This window comes from Gopherus evgoodei, unplaced genomic scaffold (genome assembly GCF_007399415.2).
Source record: "Gopherus evgoodei ecotype Sinaloan lineage unplaced genomic scaffold, rGopEvg1_v1.p scaffold_36_arrow_ctg1, whole genome shotgun sequence".
Classification (NCBI taxonomy): domain Eukaryota; kingdom Metazoa; phylum Chordata; order Testudines; family Testudinidae; genus Gopherus; species Gopherus evgoodei.
The window spans coordinates 2,477,690-2,498,632 of record NW_022060038.1 but is presented as its reverse complement, the minus strand read 5'-3'; the positions used below and the strand labels follow the sequence as shown (position 1 = coordinate 2,498,632).

Here is a 20,943-nt window from a genome sequence, read left to right as displayed (position 1 = left end):
AACCCAGGAGTACTGATGGGGTCTCTCTGTGTGTACAGTTAGTAGCAAAGTAATAATATACATTAAAATTTTAAACCTAACCAGTGTCCTTTAAGTGACTTGCCACAAGATGTCAGAACATGTTATTTTAGAGGTGAGTGGGTCTAATACTTATTTCTCTTTCTTTCTTTTATATAGGAATTAGATACAATGCTAATTGCTAAGTTATCTGCCAAAATCCAAGAGATTTCAAGAGCACAAGAAGCCCCTGGAATCATGTTCAAATTTCACCCACCCTAACAAAATCTGAAATGTCTCCCTTGCAGCTAAGGATGGGAGGAGGGAGGTGGAAATGATCCAGTGAGTGACAGGGGGAGGGGCAGAGAGGGGCAAGTGATAGGGGCAGACCAGGGGCACAGCCTTGGCCAAAGAGGTAGAATAAGGGGTCAGGTCTCGGAGGTCCACTTACCAGCAATTAGAAAGGTGGCCGCCCAATGAATTGTACATAAATTGATTCCTCAGTTTGTCATGCTGACACAGCGCAGTAAGATCAGAAAATGATTTGATGTCTTTTTGACTGGTCAGTAAGCGATTCAAGGAAGAGAGCACAGCAAAACATCACCAGGCAGCTCTGCATGGAGCTCGCTCTGAGATCCAGAGCACAAGAAGAAAACTTCAAGTCCCTTTATGAGTAAAGAGCTGGAGCACCCTGTCCCGGATCCCTTTGGTCCTTACCCCGTAGATGATGGGGTTTAACATGGGGGGAAATAGGAGGTACATGTTGGCCATGAGAATGTGGAAATGCAGGGGCACATTGTGGCCAAACCGGTGTGTGAGGAAGGAGAATAGAGCTGGGATATAAAAGGCTAAGATGACACATATGTGGGAGCCACAGGTCCCAAATGTCTTTAGCCTGGCGTCCTTTGTGGGGAGGTGGAAGATGGCCCAAAGGATATGGGTGTAGGACACAGCAATAAAAGACACATCCAATCCAATAACAGAGAATGTCAGAAAGAGCCCGTAGTAACTACTGACATGGATGTCGGTGCAGGACAGCTTCACCACGGCTATGTGCTCACAATATGATTGTGGGATAATATTAGTTGTACAATATGACCAACTTCTCGCTAGAAAAGGATAGGGCAGCACGAGCATGCCACTGCGCAGCACCACAGCCAGGCCGATCTTGGCCACCACAGGGTTTGTCATGGTGGTGGAATGTCTCAAGGGATCACAGATGGCCATGTAACGATCAAAAGCCATGGCCACGAAGATCCCAGATTCCATCCCTGAGAAGCAGTGAATGAAGTACATCTGGGTGAGGCAGGCACTGAAATCGATCTCCCTGGAATTGAACCAGAAGATGCTCAGTATTTTGGGCAGGATGGATGTGGACATGACCAGGTCGGTGACGGCCAGCATGCAGAGGAAATAGTACATGGGCCCATGGAGGCTTGGCTCTCTCTTAATAATGAACAAGATGGTGAAGTTCCCCAAGATGGCTGTGACATACATGGTGCAGAAGGGGATGGAGATCCAGATGTGGGCCGCCTCCAGGCCAGGAATGCCCAGCAGGATGAAGGTGGAGGGGTTGGTGAAGTCGGTTGTGTTGGAATCTGACATGGAGTAGGGGAGAAGGTGTCCAACTCTGAGGTAGAACGGTGTCTCCTTTATGCACTGTATGTTCCCCTGACTTCCTGTATATGAGCAGGGTCTAGGGTGATGGTCACAGTGAAAATGCCTGGAAGGAGAGATAATGTTAATTGGAGACTGTCATAACCTATTCCCAGATTTGGACCTTAGCGTCCAAAATATGGGGGTTAGCATGAAAACCTCTAAGCTTACTTACCAGCTTGGACCTGGTAAAGCTGCCACCACCCAAAAAATTAGAGTGTTTTGGGGCACTCTGGTCCCCCCAAAAACCTTCCCTGGTGACCCCAAAGACCCAAAATCCTTGAGTCTCACAACAAAGGGAAATAAACCTTTTCCCTTCCCCCCTCCAGGTGTCCCTGTAGAGATACACAGAAGCAAGCTCCGTGAATCTAAGCAGAGGGATTCCACCCTCCCCATTTCCAGCCTTGGAAAACAGAAGTACCGAGAGCTAATCTCTCTTCCCCCCTCACGCAGAGGGAATGCAAAGTCAGGCTAGTAAATCTAACACACACTGATTTCCCCCTGACTTCTTCCTCCCACCAATTCCCTGGTGAGCACAGACTCAATTCCCTGGAGTTCCCCACTAAAGAAAAACTCCAACAGGTCTTAAAAAGAAAGCTTTCGTAAAAAGAAAGAAAAATACATAAAAATGGTCTCTTTGTATTAAGGTGACAAATACAGGGTCAATTGCTTAAAAGAAATATGAATAAACAGCCTTATCCAAAAAGAATACAATTCAAAGCACTCCAGCAACTACACACATGTAACTACAAAAAAAAACCAAACCTATCTTTTTGTACTTACAACTGGGAAACAGAAGATTAGAAAGCAGGAAATAGAGAAATCCTTCCCATAGCCGAGAGGGACAGATACAAGACAAAGGACTCAGACACAAACTTCCCTCTACCCAGATTTGAAAAAGTCTTGTTTCCTGATTGGTCCTCTGGTCAGGTGTTTCAGGTTACTTCTTTCCAGGTGAAAGAGACATTAACCCTTAGCTATCTGTTTATGACAGAGACACTAAATGTACTGCTGGAGGCTGTGGTAATGAGTGAGGCAGATTGTTCACTCTTCACACACTGAAAAATGACATTTTCACTCTTCAGATAAATGAATTATGAACAATTGACACCAATAAGGCCAATTCTATATTTTATGGTGCTTCATGCAAGAATATTTCCTACATGTTGTGTTGTGAGAAACCTTAATAGGCAGCAGCAGGAAACACAAGAGTGGATGCTGGTTATCCATCACTGTTCCTTAATGCAATGAAAGCCAGGCTAGAGAGTCCATTCTATAGGGAGTTCCCCGTTCACTCGGTTGCTTAAAATCTAAGACTGGGGAAAAAAAAAAAGATTTGAGAAAACATGTACCAGAGGTAGAGACTCAGGGAAAGACCTGGAAGTAATTGTGGGCAACTTAACAGAAACATCAGCTCATTCTCAGCAGTGACCAAAACAAAAACAATGTTCAGATGCCTAAGTAATTGTATGGAGAATACCCTGGTATGGACATGCGCTCAGTTTTGGTCATCCAGTCTCTATAAAGGATATAGCCGATAGAAAGGGGATTTCAGCCACAGGCAAGGAGAATGGGGGAGGCTGCCATCTGCGGACTGAAAAGTCTGGGACTGTTTAGTTTAAAGAAGAGACAAAGAAGGGAGATTATGATAGTGGAGAGGAAAATAAAGAATGAAACTGATTACTGATTACATTCAAATGGACAAACATAGAACAGTTCCCAACCAGTAACATCTATGGAAACTTTGTGTTTTATAAGGGCTAATTCCTCAAAGCTGAAGCAAATTATCAGCAAGACTGGTTGGGAGGAAAACATTTGAGAGAAAAGTGAGAACTGGGTGTTCTTTGTTGGGAGAATTTATTCGTTAGCTAAGAAGCAGAAACTCTGCAGTAAAGAGTGTGAACAACTTTGGCTAAATACTCTGTTCAGTGGCAAAGTGAAGGCAGCAGTTGGAGGGGGATATAAATATCTAGACACAAACACATATAACTGGCTCTAAAATCTGGCAGAGAAAGGGAGAACAAAGCCTAATGGCTGGAAGATGAATCCAGATAAATAACAGCTGGAAATAAGGCCAGATTTTTAGCCATGAGGATGTTTAACATTTGGAACAAACTGCAGAGGGAAGAGGTGAATTCTCCAACTCTGCATGTCTGTAGATCCAGACTGGATGTTTTTCTGGAAGATCTGCTTGAGGACTTGTCTACATTTAAAATGCTGCAGTGGTTCTGCCTTAGCGCTCCGGTGTAGACACTGCTTACAGCAATGGCAGGGGTTCTCGTGTCAGTGTAGGTAATCCACCTCGGCAAGAGGTGGTAGCTAAGTGGATAGAAAACTTCATCCATTGATCCCAACGCCAGCTATATCGGGGTGAGGTTGATATAGCTAAATCTCTCAGGGGTGTGCATTTTTTTGCAGTTTGTGTTGCAAAAAAAAAAAAGGAAATGTAATTTATGGAGGTATAGGATGCAAGTCAAAACAGTACTGAGTCTAATTTTAGTTGCCAAAGTATAAGAAAGACATAGAGAATCGGAAAATGACCAGAGGTCATATGAGCGAATGCTGAAGGAACCGGATATGTTTAGCCTGGAAAAGAGGAGATTGAGGAGAATATGGCAGTGGTCTTTGGATACTTGAAAGGCTTCCATAAAAAAGATGGAGAACAGTTGGTCACTCTTGTCACATAGGGCAGGAGAAGAGGCCATGGGTTCAAACTACAGCAAAACAGATTTAGATAAAATCTCAGGATAAACTTCTTGTTAGAACAGAAAGCAAATGCAACAGATGCCTTGGGAAATCATGGAGACTCCTTTACTGCAGGTTTTCTAAAGGAAGCTGGACAGTCATCTGTCCTGGATGGCTTAGACACAACAAATCCTGCTTCTAGGCAGGGGGGTAGATTCGCTAACGATATAAAATCCAAGTATATAATAATAGGAGATATACCAATCTCCTAGAACTGGAAGGGACCTTAAAAGTTTGTCGAGTCCAGCCCCCTGCCTTCACTAGCAGAACCAAGTACTAATTTTTGCCTCTGATCTCTAAGTGGCCCCCTCAAGGATTAAATTCACAACCCTGGGGTTAGCAGTCCAATGCTCAAACCACTGAGCTACCCCGCCCCTGTTCGGCTTTAGTCAAACACAAGTTATTAGGCTCAACACAGGGGTAACTGGGTGAAATTTAATGCCCCATGTTAGACAGGAATTCAGACTGGATGATCTAACAGTCCCTTCTGGCCTTATATCCTATGAAACTATCGATAAAGAAAGTGGGTCAGGCATTTATATTTACTCTGTCTTATAGCACGCGAGGAAGGGAACATTGAATTCCATTGAAAGTCTGAACAGATAACATTGAAAGTAAAAATTGTTTATATGATTGGCCTGTGGAACTTCTTACCACAGATGTTACTGGAACAAAGCATTTAGCTGAAGGAGATTCACAAATCTTTTGGCCATAGATGGTGTTGCTGGTGGCACCAGCATTAATTAAGGCTGTCTGACCCCTTAACTTAGGAGACATCATTTTCAGTTGCTTACAAGTTTGCCAGACTTTAAGCATTTGGATTCAAATTTCACTTGCTGGGTGTCTTGTTCCAGCTGAATTGGGTTTTTTGTGTGTGTTTCTGGCATAACATTTGAGCCGACTTCTCAAATGAAGCTAGGAGAAAAGATGAGGTGCCATTGTTGAAAAATTCTTACAATTATATACTCATAGACTTTAAGGTCAGAAGGGACCATTATGATTATCTAGTCTGACCTCCTGCACAATGCAGGCCACACAATCTCACTCATCCACTCCTGTAGCAAACCATTAGCCTATGTCTGAGTTATTGAAGTCCTCGAATCATGGTTTGAAGACTTCATGATGCAGAGAATCCTCCAGCAACTGACCCATGCCCCATGCTGCAGAGGAAGGCGAAAAACCTCCAGGGCCTCTGCCAATCTGCCCTGGAGGAAAATTCCTTCCTGACTCCAAATATGGCAATCAGTTAAACCTTGAGCATGTGGGCAAGACTCACCAACCAGCACCCAGGAAAGAATTCTCTGTAGTAACTCAGATCCCACCCCATCTAACATCCCATCACAGACCACTGGACATACTTACCTGCTGATAATCACATATCAATTGCCAAATGAATTGCCAAAATTAGTATCAGAGGGGTAGCCGTGTTAGTCTAGATCTGTAAAAGCAGCAAAGAGTCCTGTGGCACCTTATAGACTAACAGATGTTTTGGAGCATGAGCTTTCGTGGGTGAATACCCACTTCGTCAGATGCATGCCAAAATTAGGTTATCCCATCATACCATCCCCTCCATAAACTTATCAAGATTAGTCTTAAAGCCAGTTATGTCTTTTGCCCCCATTACTCCCCTTGGAAGGCTGTTCCAGAACTTCACTCTTCTAATGGTTAAAGCAGCAAAGAATCCTGTGGCACCTTACAGACTAACAGACATTTTGGAGCATGATACCCACTTCATCAGATGCATGTAGTGGAAATAAGGAAACAGATCAACAGAGCCAGACGTGTACCCAGAAGCCTCCTACTGCAAGACAAACCCAAGAAAGAAACCAACAGGACTCCACTGGCCATCATATACAGTTCCCAGCTAAAACCCCTCCAACACATCATCAGGGTTCTACAACCCATCCTGGACAATGATCCCACACTTTCACAGGCCTTGGGTGGCAGGCCAGTCCTCGCCCACAGACAACCTGCCAACCTGAAACATATTCTCACAAGTAACTGCACACTGCACCATAGTAATTTGCGCTCAGGAACCAATCCATGCAACAAACCTCTATGCCAACTCTGCCCACATATCTACACCAGCGACACCGTCACAAGACCTAACCAGATCAGCCACACCATCACTGGTTCACTCACCTGCACATCCACCAATGTAATATACGCCAACATATGCCAGCAATGCCCCTCTGCTATGTACATCGGCCAAACTGGACAGTCTCTACGGAAAAGGATAAATGGACACAAATCAGATATTAGGAATGGGAATATACAAAAACCTGTAGGAGAGCACTTCAACCTCCCTGGCCACACTATAGCAGACCTTAAGGTGGCCATCCTGCAGCAAAAAAACTTCAGGACCAGACTTCAAAGAGAAACTGCTGAGCTTCAGTTTATCTGCAAATTTGACACCATCAGCTCAGGATTAAACAAAGACTATGAATGGCTTGCCAACTACAAAAACAGATTCTCTTCCCTTGATTTTCACACCTCAAGTGCTAGAACAGGGCCTCATCCTCCCTGATTGAACTAACCTCATTATCTCTAGCTTGCTTACATATATATATATACCTACCCCTGGAAATTTCCACTACATGCATCTAATGAAGTGGGTATTCACCCATGAAAGCTCATGCTCCAAAACGACTGTTAGTCTATAAGATGCCACAGGATTCTTTGCTACTTTTACAGATCCAGACTAACACGGCTACCCCTCTGATACTTGACTCTAATGGTTAGAAACCTTCATCTAATTTCAAGTCTAAACTTCCTAGTGTCCAGTTTATATCCATTTGTTACTGTGCCCACACTGATACTAAGCTTAAATAATTCCTCTCCCTCCTAATATTTATCCCCCGATATATTTATAAAGAGTGATCATATCCCCCCTCAGCCTTCTTTTGGTTAGGCTAAACAAGCCAAGCTTTTTGAGTCTCCTTTCATAAGACAGGTTTTGAATTCCTCGGATCATCCTAGCAGCCCTTCTCTGTACCTGTTCCAGTTTGAATTCATCCTTCTTAAACAATTGTTTGAGGGAGGATCCCAAGCAGCTCCATGGAGATAAAAGTCAGGTATTAGGCCCCGCTCCCCTGTTAACAGCCAGAGCCCTGAATTGCAAGAGGAGGAGATGACAGTCTCTCTGCATTAACACCCAGCTGGCTCCTGAGATTTAAACTCAGTTCCTACTCCAAGGGGAGATTTGTTTCATTGTGGCCTGGAAAAACTACGGGCCACGGCCTCACAATTTGGCCTTTTATTGTATATCCCAAAGGATCCACTGTAACACTGAAATCCAGCGACCTTGGGGCTGGAGGCCATCAGCCTGAGAGGGCCCAGAAAAGAGGGACATTTTAACTCATGATACTGAAGCAAACTCATCCCCTGTGGCCAGGGCCCTTGTATGTTTAATGTCTGTGCAGAGGAAAAAGGACCACAGAATCATTCTCTGTCCCATCATGCCCACAATGTACTGAGTTTGTTGAGCAGCTGAACTCCACAGCAAGAGAAGGGTACCTGTTAATTCTGAGATGGAAGCATCTTCCCTGGGAATCCTCCTCAGGTAGCCATGTCCCCCACTTCTCTCACCCCAGCATCTGCAGCAGCATCCTACACCAAGAGCCATTTATAATATAGCTCTGTGCAACCCCAGGGAGGGGTTGCTCAGCCTCTAGTGGATAAGAGAGCATCTCCATGTAAACAGGTTGGATTTCTGTGCTCTTTATCCAGCTTTAGGAGTAAACAGTTATTACGGTTCCTTCCCAAAGGGAGATGAGAACTCTGGGGCTTTGTGCTGAGTCAGTGAGGAATTGGCTGCTCTGTGCATTTGTGTATATTTACAAATTATAGTTGATATATAGCAAAACTAGGGTTAATGCTTAAATGTCCATAGAGTCTGATACCCTGTAAATTCCTAGACAGGATGGGAAGAAACTAGACAGACAGATCTATAGAAAGATGTCTGAGGGGAGACACAGGCACGTTCTGCAGGCACATGGTGCTGTTGCTAAGGGATCAGAGATCATACTGTGCATCACCTCTCATTGAAGGATGTTCAAAACACCTAGCAAAGAAAAGTCATTATGACCACAGCCCCATTAAATAAATAGGTACATTGAGGCACAGGGAGACTTTATTTAGTCAAAATCTTACAGAGATTGGGTGGTAAGATGACAGACCCCACCCAGGCATCCTGACTTCCCTGCCGTAAGCATGATCTCTCCTTATCACCAAGAGGGAAATGGACTCCAGCTCTGGCAGGGGCTGCTCATTGGGTGGGATGCAGAGGAAAATCTGGAAGAGGGATCCTGAGCCTTCGCCATCCTCTTAAGGTGAATCTGAGGTTTTCATAACTAGCTGGGATTTGTGAGCTCCCCGCTCCTTTGAGGTGTGAACCCCGGGACTCCACTTTCGTTTCCACTCAGAAACCTGCCAACACGTGTGTGACACATTGTACCTTGTGGGGACACCCTGTACACTCATATTCATCCTTATCTGATTGCAAAGTTTGTGATGTGAGATGTCTGTGACACTGTGACACTCTCAAGTGTCAGGTTTCAGAGTAGCAGCCATGTTAGTCTGTATCAGCACAAAGAACGAGTCCTTGTGGCACCTGAGACTAACACATTTATTTGCATAAAAGTTTTGGTGGGCTAAAATCCACTTCATCAGATGCATGGAGTGGAAAATACAGTAGGAAGATACACACACACACACAAAGAACATGAAACAATGAGTGTTGCCATACCCACTAGAACGAGAGTGATCAGTTAAGGTGGGCTATTATCAGCACCCATTTTTTCATGTCCTCTGTATATATATATTTTTTCCTACTGTATTTTCCCTGGAAAGATCATGGAGCAAGTCCTCAAGGAAACCATTCTGAAACACTTGGAGGAGAGGAAGGTGATCAGGAACAGTCAACGTGGATTCACCAAGGGCAAGTCATGCAAGCAGCTGGGTTTGGTGAGAAAGGCCAGCAGATAATTGCAAGCATCTTATACATTTCAGGACTTGGGACAGTGGACATCTTTATTTGCATGCAACTCAGGTTTTGTCTACACTAGCACTTTTGTCAGTCGGGGTGTAACACCTCCCCCCTCCCCATGACTGACGAAATTGCAAGTGAGGACAGCGGTATGTCAGCGGGACACACTCATGGGGGATGGTTTAGTTATGGCAGCAGGAGAGCTCTCTCCCATCGGTGTAGAGCGGCTACACGGAAGACATTTCAGCAGCACAGCCGGTAGTGCGGACATAGCCTCAGTTACCTGTTTATCACACAGTTTTGCAAAAGTTTGAAGAGCTTTGCATACTGCAATGTAGCAAAACGTTTGAAGGGTAAAATTTTCACTTTATTAGAGAAAAGTAAGGCGAGTCTTTTGAAGAATTTCTAAGTGATGTAATCGGGGAACCACTCCTTCTCCGGTGGGGAATTTTCCTGGTTTATACACTACCCTGGTGGAATGGGCTAGCGAAAAAACCTGAGTCCTAGCTCCTTCTCCCTTTTCCCAGAGGCCTGCCTGACCTCCAGGGCTCCCCTTCCACTCTCCTGTGTGGCAGAGTCCTCATAACCCCAACAGAGCTGGGCCCAGGATTCCTGGAGGGCTCAATCCCCAACCTTGTCGTGGTCACTGAGATCAGGCGCTAGGGTGTCCCTGCTCTGGGGTGCTCTCTCCGCTTTGAGTCACTGATCCTCGCATAGAGTTCAAGCAAACAGAATTTATTAAAAAGCAAGCAATTTTAAATAAAAGGACAACATGGGAAAAGTTATAGGAAAATGTTCACAGTTTCTGCCTCACACATCCCAGGCCTCCTGCCCAGTCCTGGCTGTGCTGCAGGGATGCCACAAGTCAGACATGGTCTGGCAGTGGCCATATGCCCTCAGGTTCTAGGTAGCAGGACTCTTTTTCCCAGTGTTGACCCTCTCATTGGTGTTAAAATCCCCCTCTAAATCTGGTGAGCTGGGGCATCTTTCTGTGTTGGGTCCTCTGCCTACGGTCCTGTCTCTTTCTGCCCAGCTGCTCAGTTCACCCGGCTCTGAACTGCTCCAGCTTCAGCTCCACTCTGCCTCAGCACTGCTGCTGCTCCTTTGCCTCCACTGCAGCTCCCTGGCCTGCTCCTCTGGACTCTCTGGTTCTGGTTGCTGCAGCTCCGCTCCCAGCATCGCTCTGGCCCAGGCAGCCCCACTCACACTGTGGATGGGACCCCTGGCCTCTTGTTCCCCTCATTAGCCATGCCTGCCCTGTCAATCCGGCTGACCTGGAGTTTGCTTGGTAACCTTTAAGCTGGACCGCACGAAGCTATTCTTGGTGCTAAATTCCTGCAGTTGCTCTTTAAAATCTAGCAACAGCCTGAGTTCCACATGTATTTTCTTTCTTCTTCTTTTTAATAAAATTTACCTTTTTTAAAGAACGTGATTGGATTTCTGTGTCTTAAGATGTTTGTGCACGTTTCTTAGTTAGCTGGTAGCAAGAACTGATTTCTTTTCCTTTCTCAGCTCTTTCCCAGCGGGGGTGAAAGGGATTGAGGGTCCCGCAGGAAGGAATTCCCAAGTTCTTCATTTCAATTTTTCAGTTTGCCAGGTTGCTCTTTACCACTAGGCTGCACTTCACCTCCTCCCCCACCCCCTCGCCTTTTCGCCACCTGTCCGCACTTCGACTCCCTCACTGTGTTAAAAGTTAAAAGTTACAATTTTTACAGACACTTCCAAAAGAGAAAGCCATTGAAAACAGAACAAAAGAAGAAACAAACGAAAAACAAAGTAAAAACTTTATACAAATCCAGTAAATTAATTATTTTATGAAGATAGGTAAACTGAGGCACAGAGAGATCGGATGGCAGTATGACAGGCAGAACCCAGATCTGGCAGGGACTCTTTGTTGGATGAGATGCAGAGCAAAGGCTGGAAGAGGGAGCCTGAACCTTTGTCATCTTCTGAAGGTGACTCTCAGGTTTTCAGAACTAGCTGCAGTTTGTGAGCTCCCCTGTCCTGTGAGGTGCGAACTCTGGGACTCGTCTTCCGCTCCCACTCAGAAACCTGCCAATGCATCCCAGTCACTGGGGCCGCTATGGGGGAACAAATTTAGTAAAAGCAACACCAACATAATGTTCCTGTGGATAGAGAGCTGCCGGAGGCCTGTCCATGGGAAAGAGGCCAGGCCCTCCTCCCAGAGCTGCTGTGGAACAAGGGCGGCCCTCTGGAAGGGATAGAGACTGGATTAGTGTTTGTGTAAGTGGGGGAATGGTCCCGCTATTGTGAGGAATTTTCCTGGCTTCTGCGCTACCCCGGTGAAGTGGGCTGGCGAAAGGATCTGAGTCCTCACTCTCACTTCCTTTACCCAGAGGCCTCCCTGCCCTTGAGGACTCCCCTTCCACTCTGCTGTCTGGCAGAGTCCTCGTAACCCCAACAAGGCTGGGCCCAGGATTCCTGGGGGGCTCAACTCCTAAGGAAAAATGGGAAAGGTTAAATGAAAACACATCACCCTGCTCTGTGGCAGAGAGCATCACAAACAGTGTCTCTGGAATGTCAGGGCAGTTCACAGTCTGTTCTGTGTAGGTCCCAGGTCTCCTTCTCAGGCCCTGGCTGTGCTGCAGGAATGCTGCGGGTTGGACACTTGCTCTGGTGTTGGCCACATGCTCTCAGGCTCTGGGTGGCAGTACCCTTCTCCCCAGCTCACCCCCGCCCTGTCAGGGTTATGATCCCCCTCCAAGTCTGGCCTGCAGAGCCTCTTGGCTGAGACGTCTCCCTGTGCTGGGCCCACTGCCCAGGGTCCCCCTCGCTCTCCCCAGCTGCTCACCGCACCCAGCTCCAGACTGCTCCAGTCCCAGCTCTAGCTCCACTCTCCTTCAGCGTGACTGCTGCTGCTGCTCTGCCTTCAGCTCCCTGGGCTGCTTCTCTGGCCTCTCTGGCTCCAGCTCTGCTCCCAGGGCAGGTCTGCTCTGCAGGCTGCTTCTGTGACTCTGCTCTCTGCTCTAACTTGCTTCCTAGGCTGCTTATCTGGCCCTTCTGGCTCTGGTTGCTGCAACTCTCCTCCCAGGGCAGGTCTGCTCTCTCTGGACTGTGCTCTGGTTTTTTGGGCTGCAGCTCTGTGCCTAGCAGCTTAGCTTGGGCCCCTGCTCTCTCCTTAGCTCAGCCACACTCCATCTGACTCAGACAATTCCAGCTCACATGGAGGAGGGGATCCTCCTGGCCTCCTGACTCCTTGATTAGCCTGCCCACCCTGTCAATCAGGCTGATCTGGAGCATTGGCCTCTCCATATTGTTCTTGGAGACTGACAGTCTCAGGCCCCTGATTTCCCATCGACCCCTCCCTTTTTAGTGCTGGGAGCTAGCAACCAAACACCCCCACTGAATGTTAATAAGGAGGCAACAGTCCCCTTACATTTGCACTGGATTTGTTCTCTCTCTCTTGGTTCATTTCCTCCCAGTCTCTCCCAGGTGGAATTGAAATTGAATGTTCCAGGCTGAGTCAGACTTTCCAGCACTGCCCCGGCTGAAGGGCACTTGGATTCCCACAGCTGAACTCTGTGCTTGCTTCTCTGGCACAGAGTATTTCTCCAGTGTGGAGCACCTGGGGTTGCAAGCTCTGAAATAAGACTGAACAAATTCTGCTGTCCAAGCCAAACAGGGGGCTGTATCCACCTGTATACAAGTTACTAATATTCTGTAGCTGTCAAAAATGTTTTCATCTTTGTCTGTAGCTAAAGGCAAAGGGGGTCGAGGCCCTGATTTGGCTGGATCACTGTGTTTATAATTTCTTATTATTATCTGTATTGTGGAAGACCTTGCAGCCACTCCCTTTACTCAGAGGCCTGCTTGACTTTGAGGACTTCCTTTCCACTCCCCTGTGTGACAGAGTCCACGTAACCCCAACAAGGCTGGGCCCAGGATTGTTTGGGGGCTCAACCCCCAGCTTATTTTGGTAACTTATTTCAGGGGCTATGGTGTCCGCACTTTAGGATGGTCTGTCTGCTCCGGGTACTTACCTGACCCACTGATCATTACATATAGTTCAAATAAATACAATTTATTAAACACCAACCAAATAAAAAAATAAGGAGAAAATGGGAAAGGTTAAAGGAAAACCCAGATCCCCATCCTGTGGCACAGGAGACCCCCAAACTCCCATCTCTGGAATGTCAGGGCAGTTCACAGTCTGTCCCTCACACGGCCCAGGTCTCCTGTCCAGGCACTGGCTGTGCTGCAGGGATGCCGCAGGTTGGGACCGAATGGCTAGACAGCAATTCTGCAGAAAAGGACATAGGGGTCACAGTGAATGAGAAGCTGGATATGAGTCAACAGTGTGCCCTTGTTGCCAAGAAGGCTAACGGCATTTGGGGCTGTATAAGTAGGATCATTGCCATCAGATCGAGTGGCGTGATCATTCCCCTCTGTTCGACATTGGTGAGGCCTCATCTGGAATACTGTGCCCAGTTTTGGGCTCCACACTGCAAGAAGGGTGTAGAAAAATTGGAAAGAGTCCAGCGGAGGACAACAAAAATGTTTAGAAGATCGGAGCACATGATTTATGAGGAGAGGCTGAGGGAAGTGGGATTGTTTAATCTGCAGAAGAGAAGAGTGAGGGGGGATTTGATAGCTGCATTGAACTACCTGAAAGGGAGTTCCAAAGAGGATGGACCTAGACTGTTCTCAGTGGTGGCAGATGACAGAACAAGCAGTAATGGTCTCAAGTTGCAGTGGGGGAGGTTTAGGTTGGACATTAGGAAAAAACTTTTTCCAATTGCTTCTTGTCCTGTCCTCAGAGGTTAAAAAGAACATTTTTCCCCCTCCCCCTTGTAACAACCTTTTACGTACTTGAAAACTGTTATCATGTCCCTTCCCCGTCTTCTCTTCTCCAGACTAAACAAACTCAATTTTTTAAATCTTCCCTCAATGGTCATATTGTCTAGACCTTTAATCATTTTTGTTGCTCTTCTCTGGACTTTCTCCAGTTTCTCCACATCTTTCTTGAAATGTGGCGCCCAGAACTGGACACAATACTCCAGTTGAGTACCAATCAGTGCAGAGTAGAAAGGAAGAATTACTTCTCGTGTCTTTCTTACAGCACTCCTGCTCATACATCCCAGAACTATGTTTGCTTTTTTTGCAACAGCGTTACACTGTTGACTCATATTTAGCATATGATTCACTATGACCACCAGATCCCTTTCTGCAGTGCTCCTTCCTAGGCAGTCATTGCCCATTTCGTGTGTATGCAACTGATTGTTTCTTCCTAAGTGCAGTAATTTGAATTTTTCCTTATTGAATTTCATCCTATTTATTTCAGACCATTTCTCCAGTTTGTCCAAAATCATTTTGAATTTTAATCCTATCCTCCATTATATCATCCCCTACATAAATTTGTCAAGCTCAGACTGGAAGCCAGTCCTTGTGGATAGTTCCACAATATGCAGTGACAGTCAAATAAGCAAACACAATGTTGAGAATCATTAAGAAAGGAATTTCCAGGTGGAAATGACAAACGATAACGATGTTCTAGACCAGTGGAAAGTGAAAGTCGTGTTGTGCTTCAGGCCCAGACAAGTGTGTTTATTAATCCTGCTGCTCAGCAATCATGAGGTAGCTTTTCATAGCGGGAGGAGACAGCCGTCTGGATCCCTAACCTTTCTGGCCCTGATGTCACCTGCATGTGTTATGCTTATAAGAATCATATGGTATCTTTTTCAGGGGGAAAAGCAATACTCTACATTTATTGGAGATACAGCAATTAGCATATGCATTAAATCACACACACACATATACACATACACACACACACACACACACACACTGTCCCCCCAGTCAATGTTATAGTTACCAGTCCAGAGCAACCTAGTGGCCAGCTAGGTTGATCGTGGGTACAGGGGAGCCAGGTTCTATCAGTCGTGACATGATGCTCTGGAGAAGTCTTGACAGGACGAACCAAAAATCTCATGGCAAAGCACCCTGTTTATATACTGATCTTCCTTCATTGGGACCAATGAGTTTTGCATCATCACGCTGTAATGAATCGTTGTTTGACAAGTGCTTGTTTTCTTAAATTGTTCTTCTCATTCTTTATTTTGTTCCTTCATCAGTCTCTCAGGGAGTTACCCCATGCTGGTTTTAATCAAAGCTATCTTGCCCCAATTGACAGGTGCCTGCCTCATTTTTAGAGTCATTAATCTGCCCTCCTTTGACATCTCAATAGGGGCACGTTTCTATCTCCTGGCGCCTTTATGTTGGTCCTTGGTTCCTCCCTAGAACATCTGGTCCTGTGATGACCTTCACATTTATCTTTTAACACTCATATTTCTCATTCACATATAAAACAGGATTGATTTACACAGAACATTTGACCAGGAACATCGGATTGCAATGCAGTAGAAAACAATCATTGCATTCTTTTACTTATTACAAAATGCTAATTTTAAACCTACAACAAAGCAGTGACCCTAAAGGTCTATTACTGCCTTGAAATCAGCTTCAGATACAAGATTCTGACTGATGCATCTTTACCAATGGCACACGAGGTCATTCCTTTCTGCTTTCAGAAAGGGTGGCCGGCAGAATATGGTCAAATCATATCACACATAAATATACTTAATTCATGCTACAGTGTTATTCTTTATTGTTCATTTTAACTTATACATAATACAAAAAACTCTAGTACTACACATGGACCTTGCTCCCCAGCCGCTGACCGGTCCCATGGGCTTCAGGCTGGTTTGACACCCAAGATGTGGAGCATCCTCTGCCGGATCCCCGGGGTTCTCACCCCGTAGATGATGGGGTTCATCATGGGAGGGAAGAGCAGGTACATGTTGGCAATGAGGATGTGAACGTGGGGAGCCACATGGCCGAAGAGGTGGGAGAGGAAGGAGAAGAACGCAGGAGTGTAAAACACCAGCATGACGCAGACGTGGGATCCGCAGGTGCTGAGGGACTTGCGCCGCGCCTTCTTGGAGGGGAGTCTGAAAACAGCCCGAAGAATCAGGATTAAGGAGAGGACAATGAGGATAAAACCTAACCCCGCGGTGAGAAATGCCACGACCAGATTATGGGCACTCATAACCATTGTGTCTGCACAGGCCAGTTTCACCAGTGCCATGAACTCACAATAGGTGTGAGAAATGAAATTGGTCCTGCAGTATGGAAGCCGCTGCAGCAGGAATGGGTGTGGGCCCAGTAACACAAACCCCTCATCACAACACTCAGCCCTACCTTGGCTACAGCCTGATTGGTCAGAATGGCCGAGTGTCACAGCGGGTTACAGATAGAGACATAGCGATCGAAGGACATGGCCAGCATGAACCCAGACTCCATGGTACTCATTGAGTGAATCAAATAAATCTGGGCCAGGCAAGCATTGGTGTGAATGGCCTGGTCCCTGAACCAGAAAATGCAGAGGGTTTTGGGCAGGGTGGTGGTGGATATGACCAGGTCGGTGAGCGCCAGCATGGAAAGGAAATGGTACATGGGCTTATGGAGGCTCGGTTCAGTCTTGATAAAAACCAGGAGGAGGCCGTTCCCCAGGAGGGACAGAATGTAGACGGAGCAGAAGGGGATGGAGATCCAGACGTGTGCCGCCTCCAGCCCCGGGATGCCAAAGAGGATGAAGGTGAAGGGGTGGGTCATGGTTCAGTTTGAAAGTGCCATGGTGGATCCAGTTGGGTGCATTCAGTTCCACTGCATTGTTGCTTCCTGCCCCGGTAATTAACCATGAAAACAATCATTAACCAGCTGAAGGAAACATGACAAGGTGGCATTTTCTCAGCATTACTTCTTTATCTATCCTGAGCTAATAGCACACTAAGAGTGAGTAACAAATAACCTTTTTCTTGGTTCCTGCACTGCAGACATTCCACCTTCATTACCTTGGCTTTTAGTGGTAATTAAGGGCTCTGTAGCAGTTCAAAGCTGTGATTCTTTTTCTCTACACTCTTCTCATTAGATGCACTATGAACTGTCCATGAAAAATCTGGTGGCCCAGACTGAGCCACGGCCCAGACTGCCAGGGTCACCCAACCTGAACCCTGTGGGGGCTGGGGGAAGGGTGCCTATCCCGCATCCTCAGTTTTGGAGCTACTGTGGCGGGAAGAGACGTCCCTCTGCCCCAGCCCAGGTGGTGCTGTGGGGAAAGAGAACTGAGGGAGGTCCTCTCTCTCTGCCAAATCCCCAGAGCACCCTTCTGCACCTGAGACCCCTCATCCCCAGCCGCACCCCAGAACCCGCATCCCCAGCCGGAGCCCTCACCCCCTGCACCGCTGCCTGAGCCCTGATCCCTTGATCCCCAGCCTCACTGTACAGCCTGCAACCTCAGCCACAGGCCTCACACCCCTGCACCCCAACCCTCTGCCCCAGCCCTGAGCCCCCTTCCACACTCCAAACCACTTGTCCCCACCCCCTGCACATGAATTTTGTTATATGCACCGATATGGAGGTGACGTGTCACACATCACCTCCATATCAGTGCACATAACAAAAATTAATTCTGCACATGGGTGGCAAAAATTTGAGGGAACACTGGTCCTGAGCTGTTGGAAGTGGGCAGACAGACATTAGAGTTGTACCCATTTACACCTACTGGAGACGTGGCCCATTGTGGCCAGCTGAAAGAGGGACTTGATTTGAACCGTTTTTACTAATTGTGCATTGCCTCCTGAATACCTGCGGCAAGGGAGGGGAGGGAAAGTGATATGAGCATTACCATACATGTGGGTAAAGGATTTGGATGGCTCAGGCCTGATTCTTGTGGGACAACAGGGGCTAATTAATCCCTTGGAAGGAATCTCAGCAAAGAGGATGGGGTGGAGCGGGCCTGGAACACTCAGCTGCCCTCCCTGTCCTTAGAGTCAGCCTCTGTCTGTCAGAGATGAGGCCTATTGGAATGGCCTGAGGGATTGTAGATTGGCTCCCCCTAAGCTTTCTCCGGGGCTGTCATGCCAGCATCAATTCCAGCAATGAATTCAAGTGAGAAGGGCAAACCGTTCCGCCGGACTGTTCTGTTGTGTCAAAAGTCTCTTTCTGCAGGATTCAAAGCTAGGGTGAAGCTGCCCTGTCAGGGCTATCCTTAGGATTTATGGGGCCCTATGCAGTATTATTAAACTGGTGCCCCTACACCTGGTGGCAGCCCGGGTTGGCATGTGTATATTAGATGGGGGGGGGGGTTGAAAGATTTATTTTAAAAACTGTATGTCTGAAGATCCAAGCATTTAAGGCTAAAGAGAAATCCTCAGATCATGCATCTAAAAATCTATGCAAAGATTTTTTAGTGACATGATTTTATAATCTTCAGCAACACACCAATGAAATATATTTGAGAGCAGTTTTTAAAGGAAGGTCCTGTAGACTAACACGTTCTTCTGAGTAAATATCACAGTAATGCACCACTGGTTTTGTCAGAACTTTCAGAAACCAACAGTCTATACCTGGGGGTTGGCAAATGCCTGTTAAATGGCTTCATTACCCCTTGAATGGCTCTTTAACAGTTTCAGTGTTGAGCTAATAGGTCTGGGAGGCTGGAGGCTTTTTCACTTTTAAGTACTAGATCCCCTCTGCAAGAAGACTCACCAGGCTGCAGCAGCCAGCTGTGGTGGGAGCCTGCAGGAAGGCTCAGAACAGGGACAGGGAAAGGTTGTGGGGAGGTTAGACATTAAGACCCAGGGGTGCCCCAAATTTTCTGTGCCCTATGCAGCCACATAAGCTGCCTATGCCTAAGGATGGCCCTGGTAGCAGGAGATACAGGACTGAGCCCTGCATATTCCTGGGAGAGTTGTGGCCCTTCTCACAGCCCTGCCTTTTGGAGGAAGGAAGCAGGAGGTTCACACCAGGGGTCTGACCTGGGAGCTCTCTGAGCTCAGGAGTCCTATGGACATTGCTGGGAGCTTTGCACATAAAGCACCCAAAGGACTGGTACCAAATGATTTCATGATGAGAATGCAGGGCACACCTTGCCTACTTCTCCCCTGGTGACGTTCTCACTCCTCCATCTGGTTTCTGTGGGTTTGTCTACACAGCAGCTGGAGACGTTGCTCCCATCTTTGAGAGAGCCAGCATGTTAAATACAGCAGGGTAGCTGTGGCCATGTGAGGGGCCAAGCTCAAGCCCATCAGAACCCCTATCTGTGTATTTGGGAGGCTGGCGTGTCCCACTGCTCGCACCGCGGCACCTACTCTTCTCTTTGTAGGCAGCGAGCTAGGTCAGAGCTAGCGTGGGAACATCTCCCCAAGTTGGGAATTCCTCCCACAGATGTAGCCTGCCTTCCTCCAATGAACCCTTCTGGTAACTTTACTCACACCCTCAGTACTAACCGCACAGGCATTTACAGCTCAGCCTGTAATGAGCGAGCCATGAGCAGAGTTCTGTCTATTTTCTCAGTGCAGTGTACTAGTGACTTTGCACATGCTAGGAGAACGTCCAGCAGCTGCTGGCCTGGCTTTTGCAGGGTCACTGGGTGTAAAGTTGACCGTGGGGCTCGGATATACACGGGGTTACACTCGTTTAACATAAGGTGTGATTTAAACTCATTCAGTTCAATTGGTGCAAAAGACTTTGTGGACATTTTGATTTCAGACTAAGGGTGAGATTTAAACCAAAATAAAAGTGTCTACAAAAGGGTTTGCATCGGTTTAACTAAACCAGTTTAGTTAAAATGGTGCAAATCTCTTGGTTTGTCTTCATGTACGGTGCTACAGCGTGCAGCAGAGCAGCTATAACACTTTCCATCCTAACGCGAGAGCTTCTCCTGTCTGTGTTGTTAATCCATCTCCCCAAGAGGCAGGAGCTCTGTCAGCGGGAGGCATAGTGCTATCTGGGAGGGGGAGAGCATTAGGTCAGTATAACTACCTTGCTCAGGGGTGTGGATTTTTCACATTCTCCAGCGACATGGATAGGTCTGTAGTGTAGACCTGGCCTGTGTATAGATGAGGCCTCAGAATGTGTCTGCATGAAAAAATTGCCCCAGTTTCATATAAGGAGTGTGTTTAAACTGCTTTCGCTCAACTGGTACAAACCTGTGCCTGGTCTCTGTTAGTTTAGTTTAGGTTAAGCTGATTGGGAACCAGTCTAAGCTAAACTGCAGTTAGCCCCTTTGAAAGTGAAATAGTAGCATCCACATGGGAGTTTACCCGTTTCAGTATATCGGTTTAAAAACAGGTTCAACTTCCCCATATAGACAAGGCCTCAATTAAGCAGCAGTGGTGCCCCAACCCGGAGGCTGCCTGTCACTGGAGGGAGAGGCAGAGAGCTTATCCTGGAATCGCCGCCTCCTGTCACATTTTGGAAGAACCCATTTCTATTCCATTGGGCTCCTCACCCACAGGGCTCGGGGGCAGAGACACTCCCAGGGCAAAGATGGCCGTCCATTCTGGCCTGGAGGAAGTTAGAAAAATGAAAACTGATAGACCCGTTTCCATGCCTGAGAATGCAAACAACTGGACAAACATCCCATGGCATATCTGCTACCCAAAGCAAACACCCGGACCGGGGACTTGTAGCTAGGGCACCAGCTTGGGTCTCGGGAGCGCAATGTGCTCTTCAGACTTTGTCTTGCACCCTCAGTT

General features: G+C 46.9%; 1 protein-coding gene and 1 pseudogene across 1 annotated transcript; both read right to left on the bottom strand.

Moving 5' to 3' along the window:
- Nucleotides 1-654: 654 nt before the first annotated feature.
- On the bottom strand, nucleotides 655-1,608 carry LOC115641943 (olfactory receptor 52R1-like). The gene has a single exon (XM_030545289.1). The coding sequence runs from the start codon at nucleotides 1,600-1,602 to the stop codon at nucleotides 655-657; it is 948 nt and encodes a 315-aa protein (XP_030401149.1). The 5' UTR covers nucleotides 1,603-1,608.
- Nucleotides 1,609-16,097: 14,489 nt separating this feature from the next.
- Nucleotides 16,098-17,038, bottom strand: LOC115641998 (annotated as a pseudogene).
- Nucleotides 17,039-20,943: the final 3,905 nt, after the last annotated feature.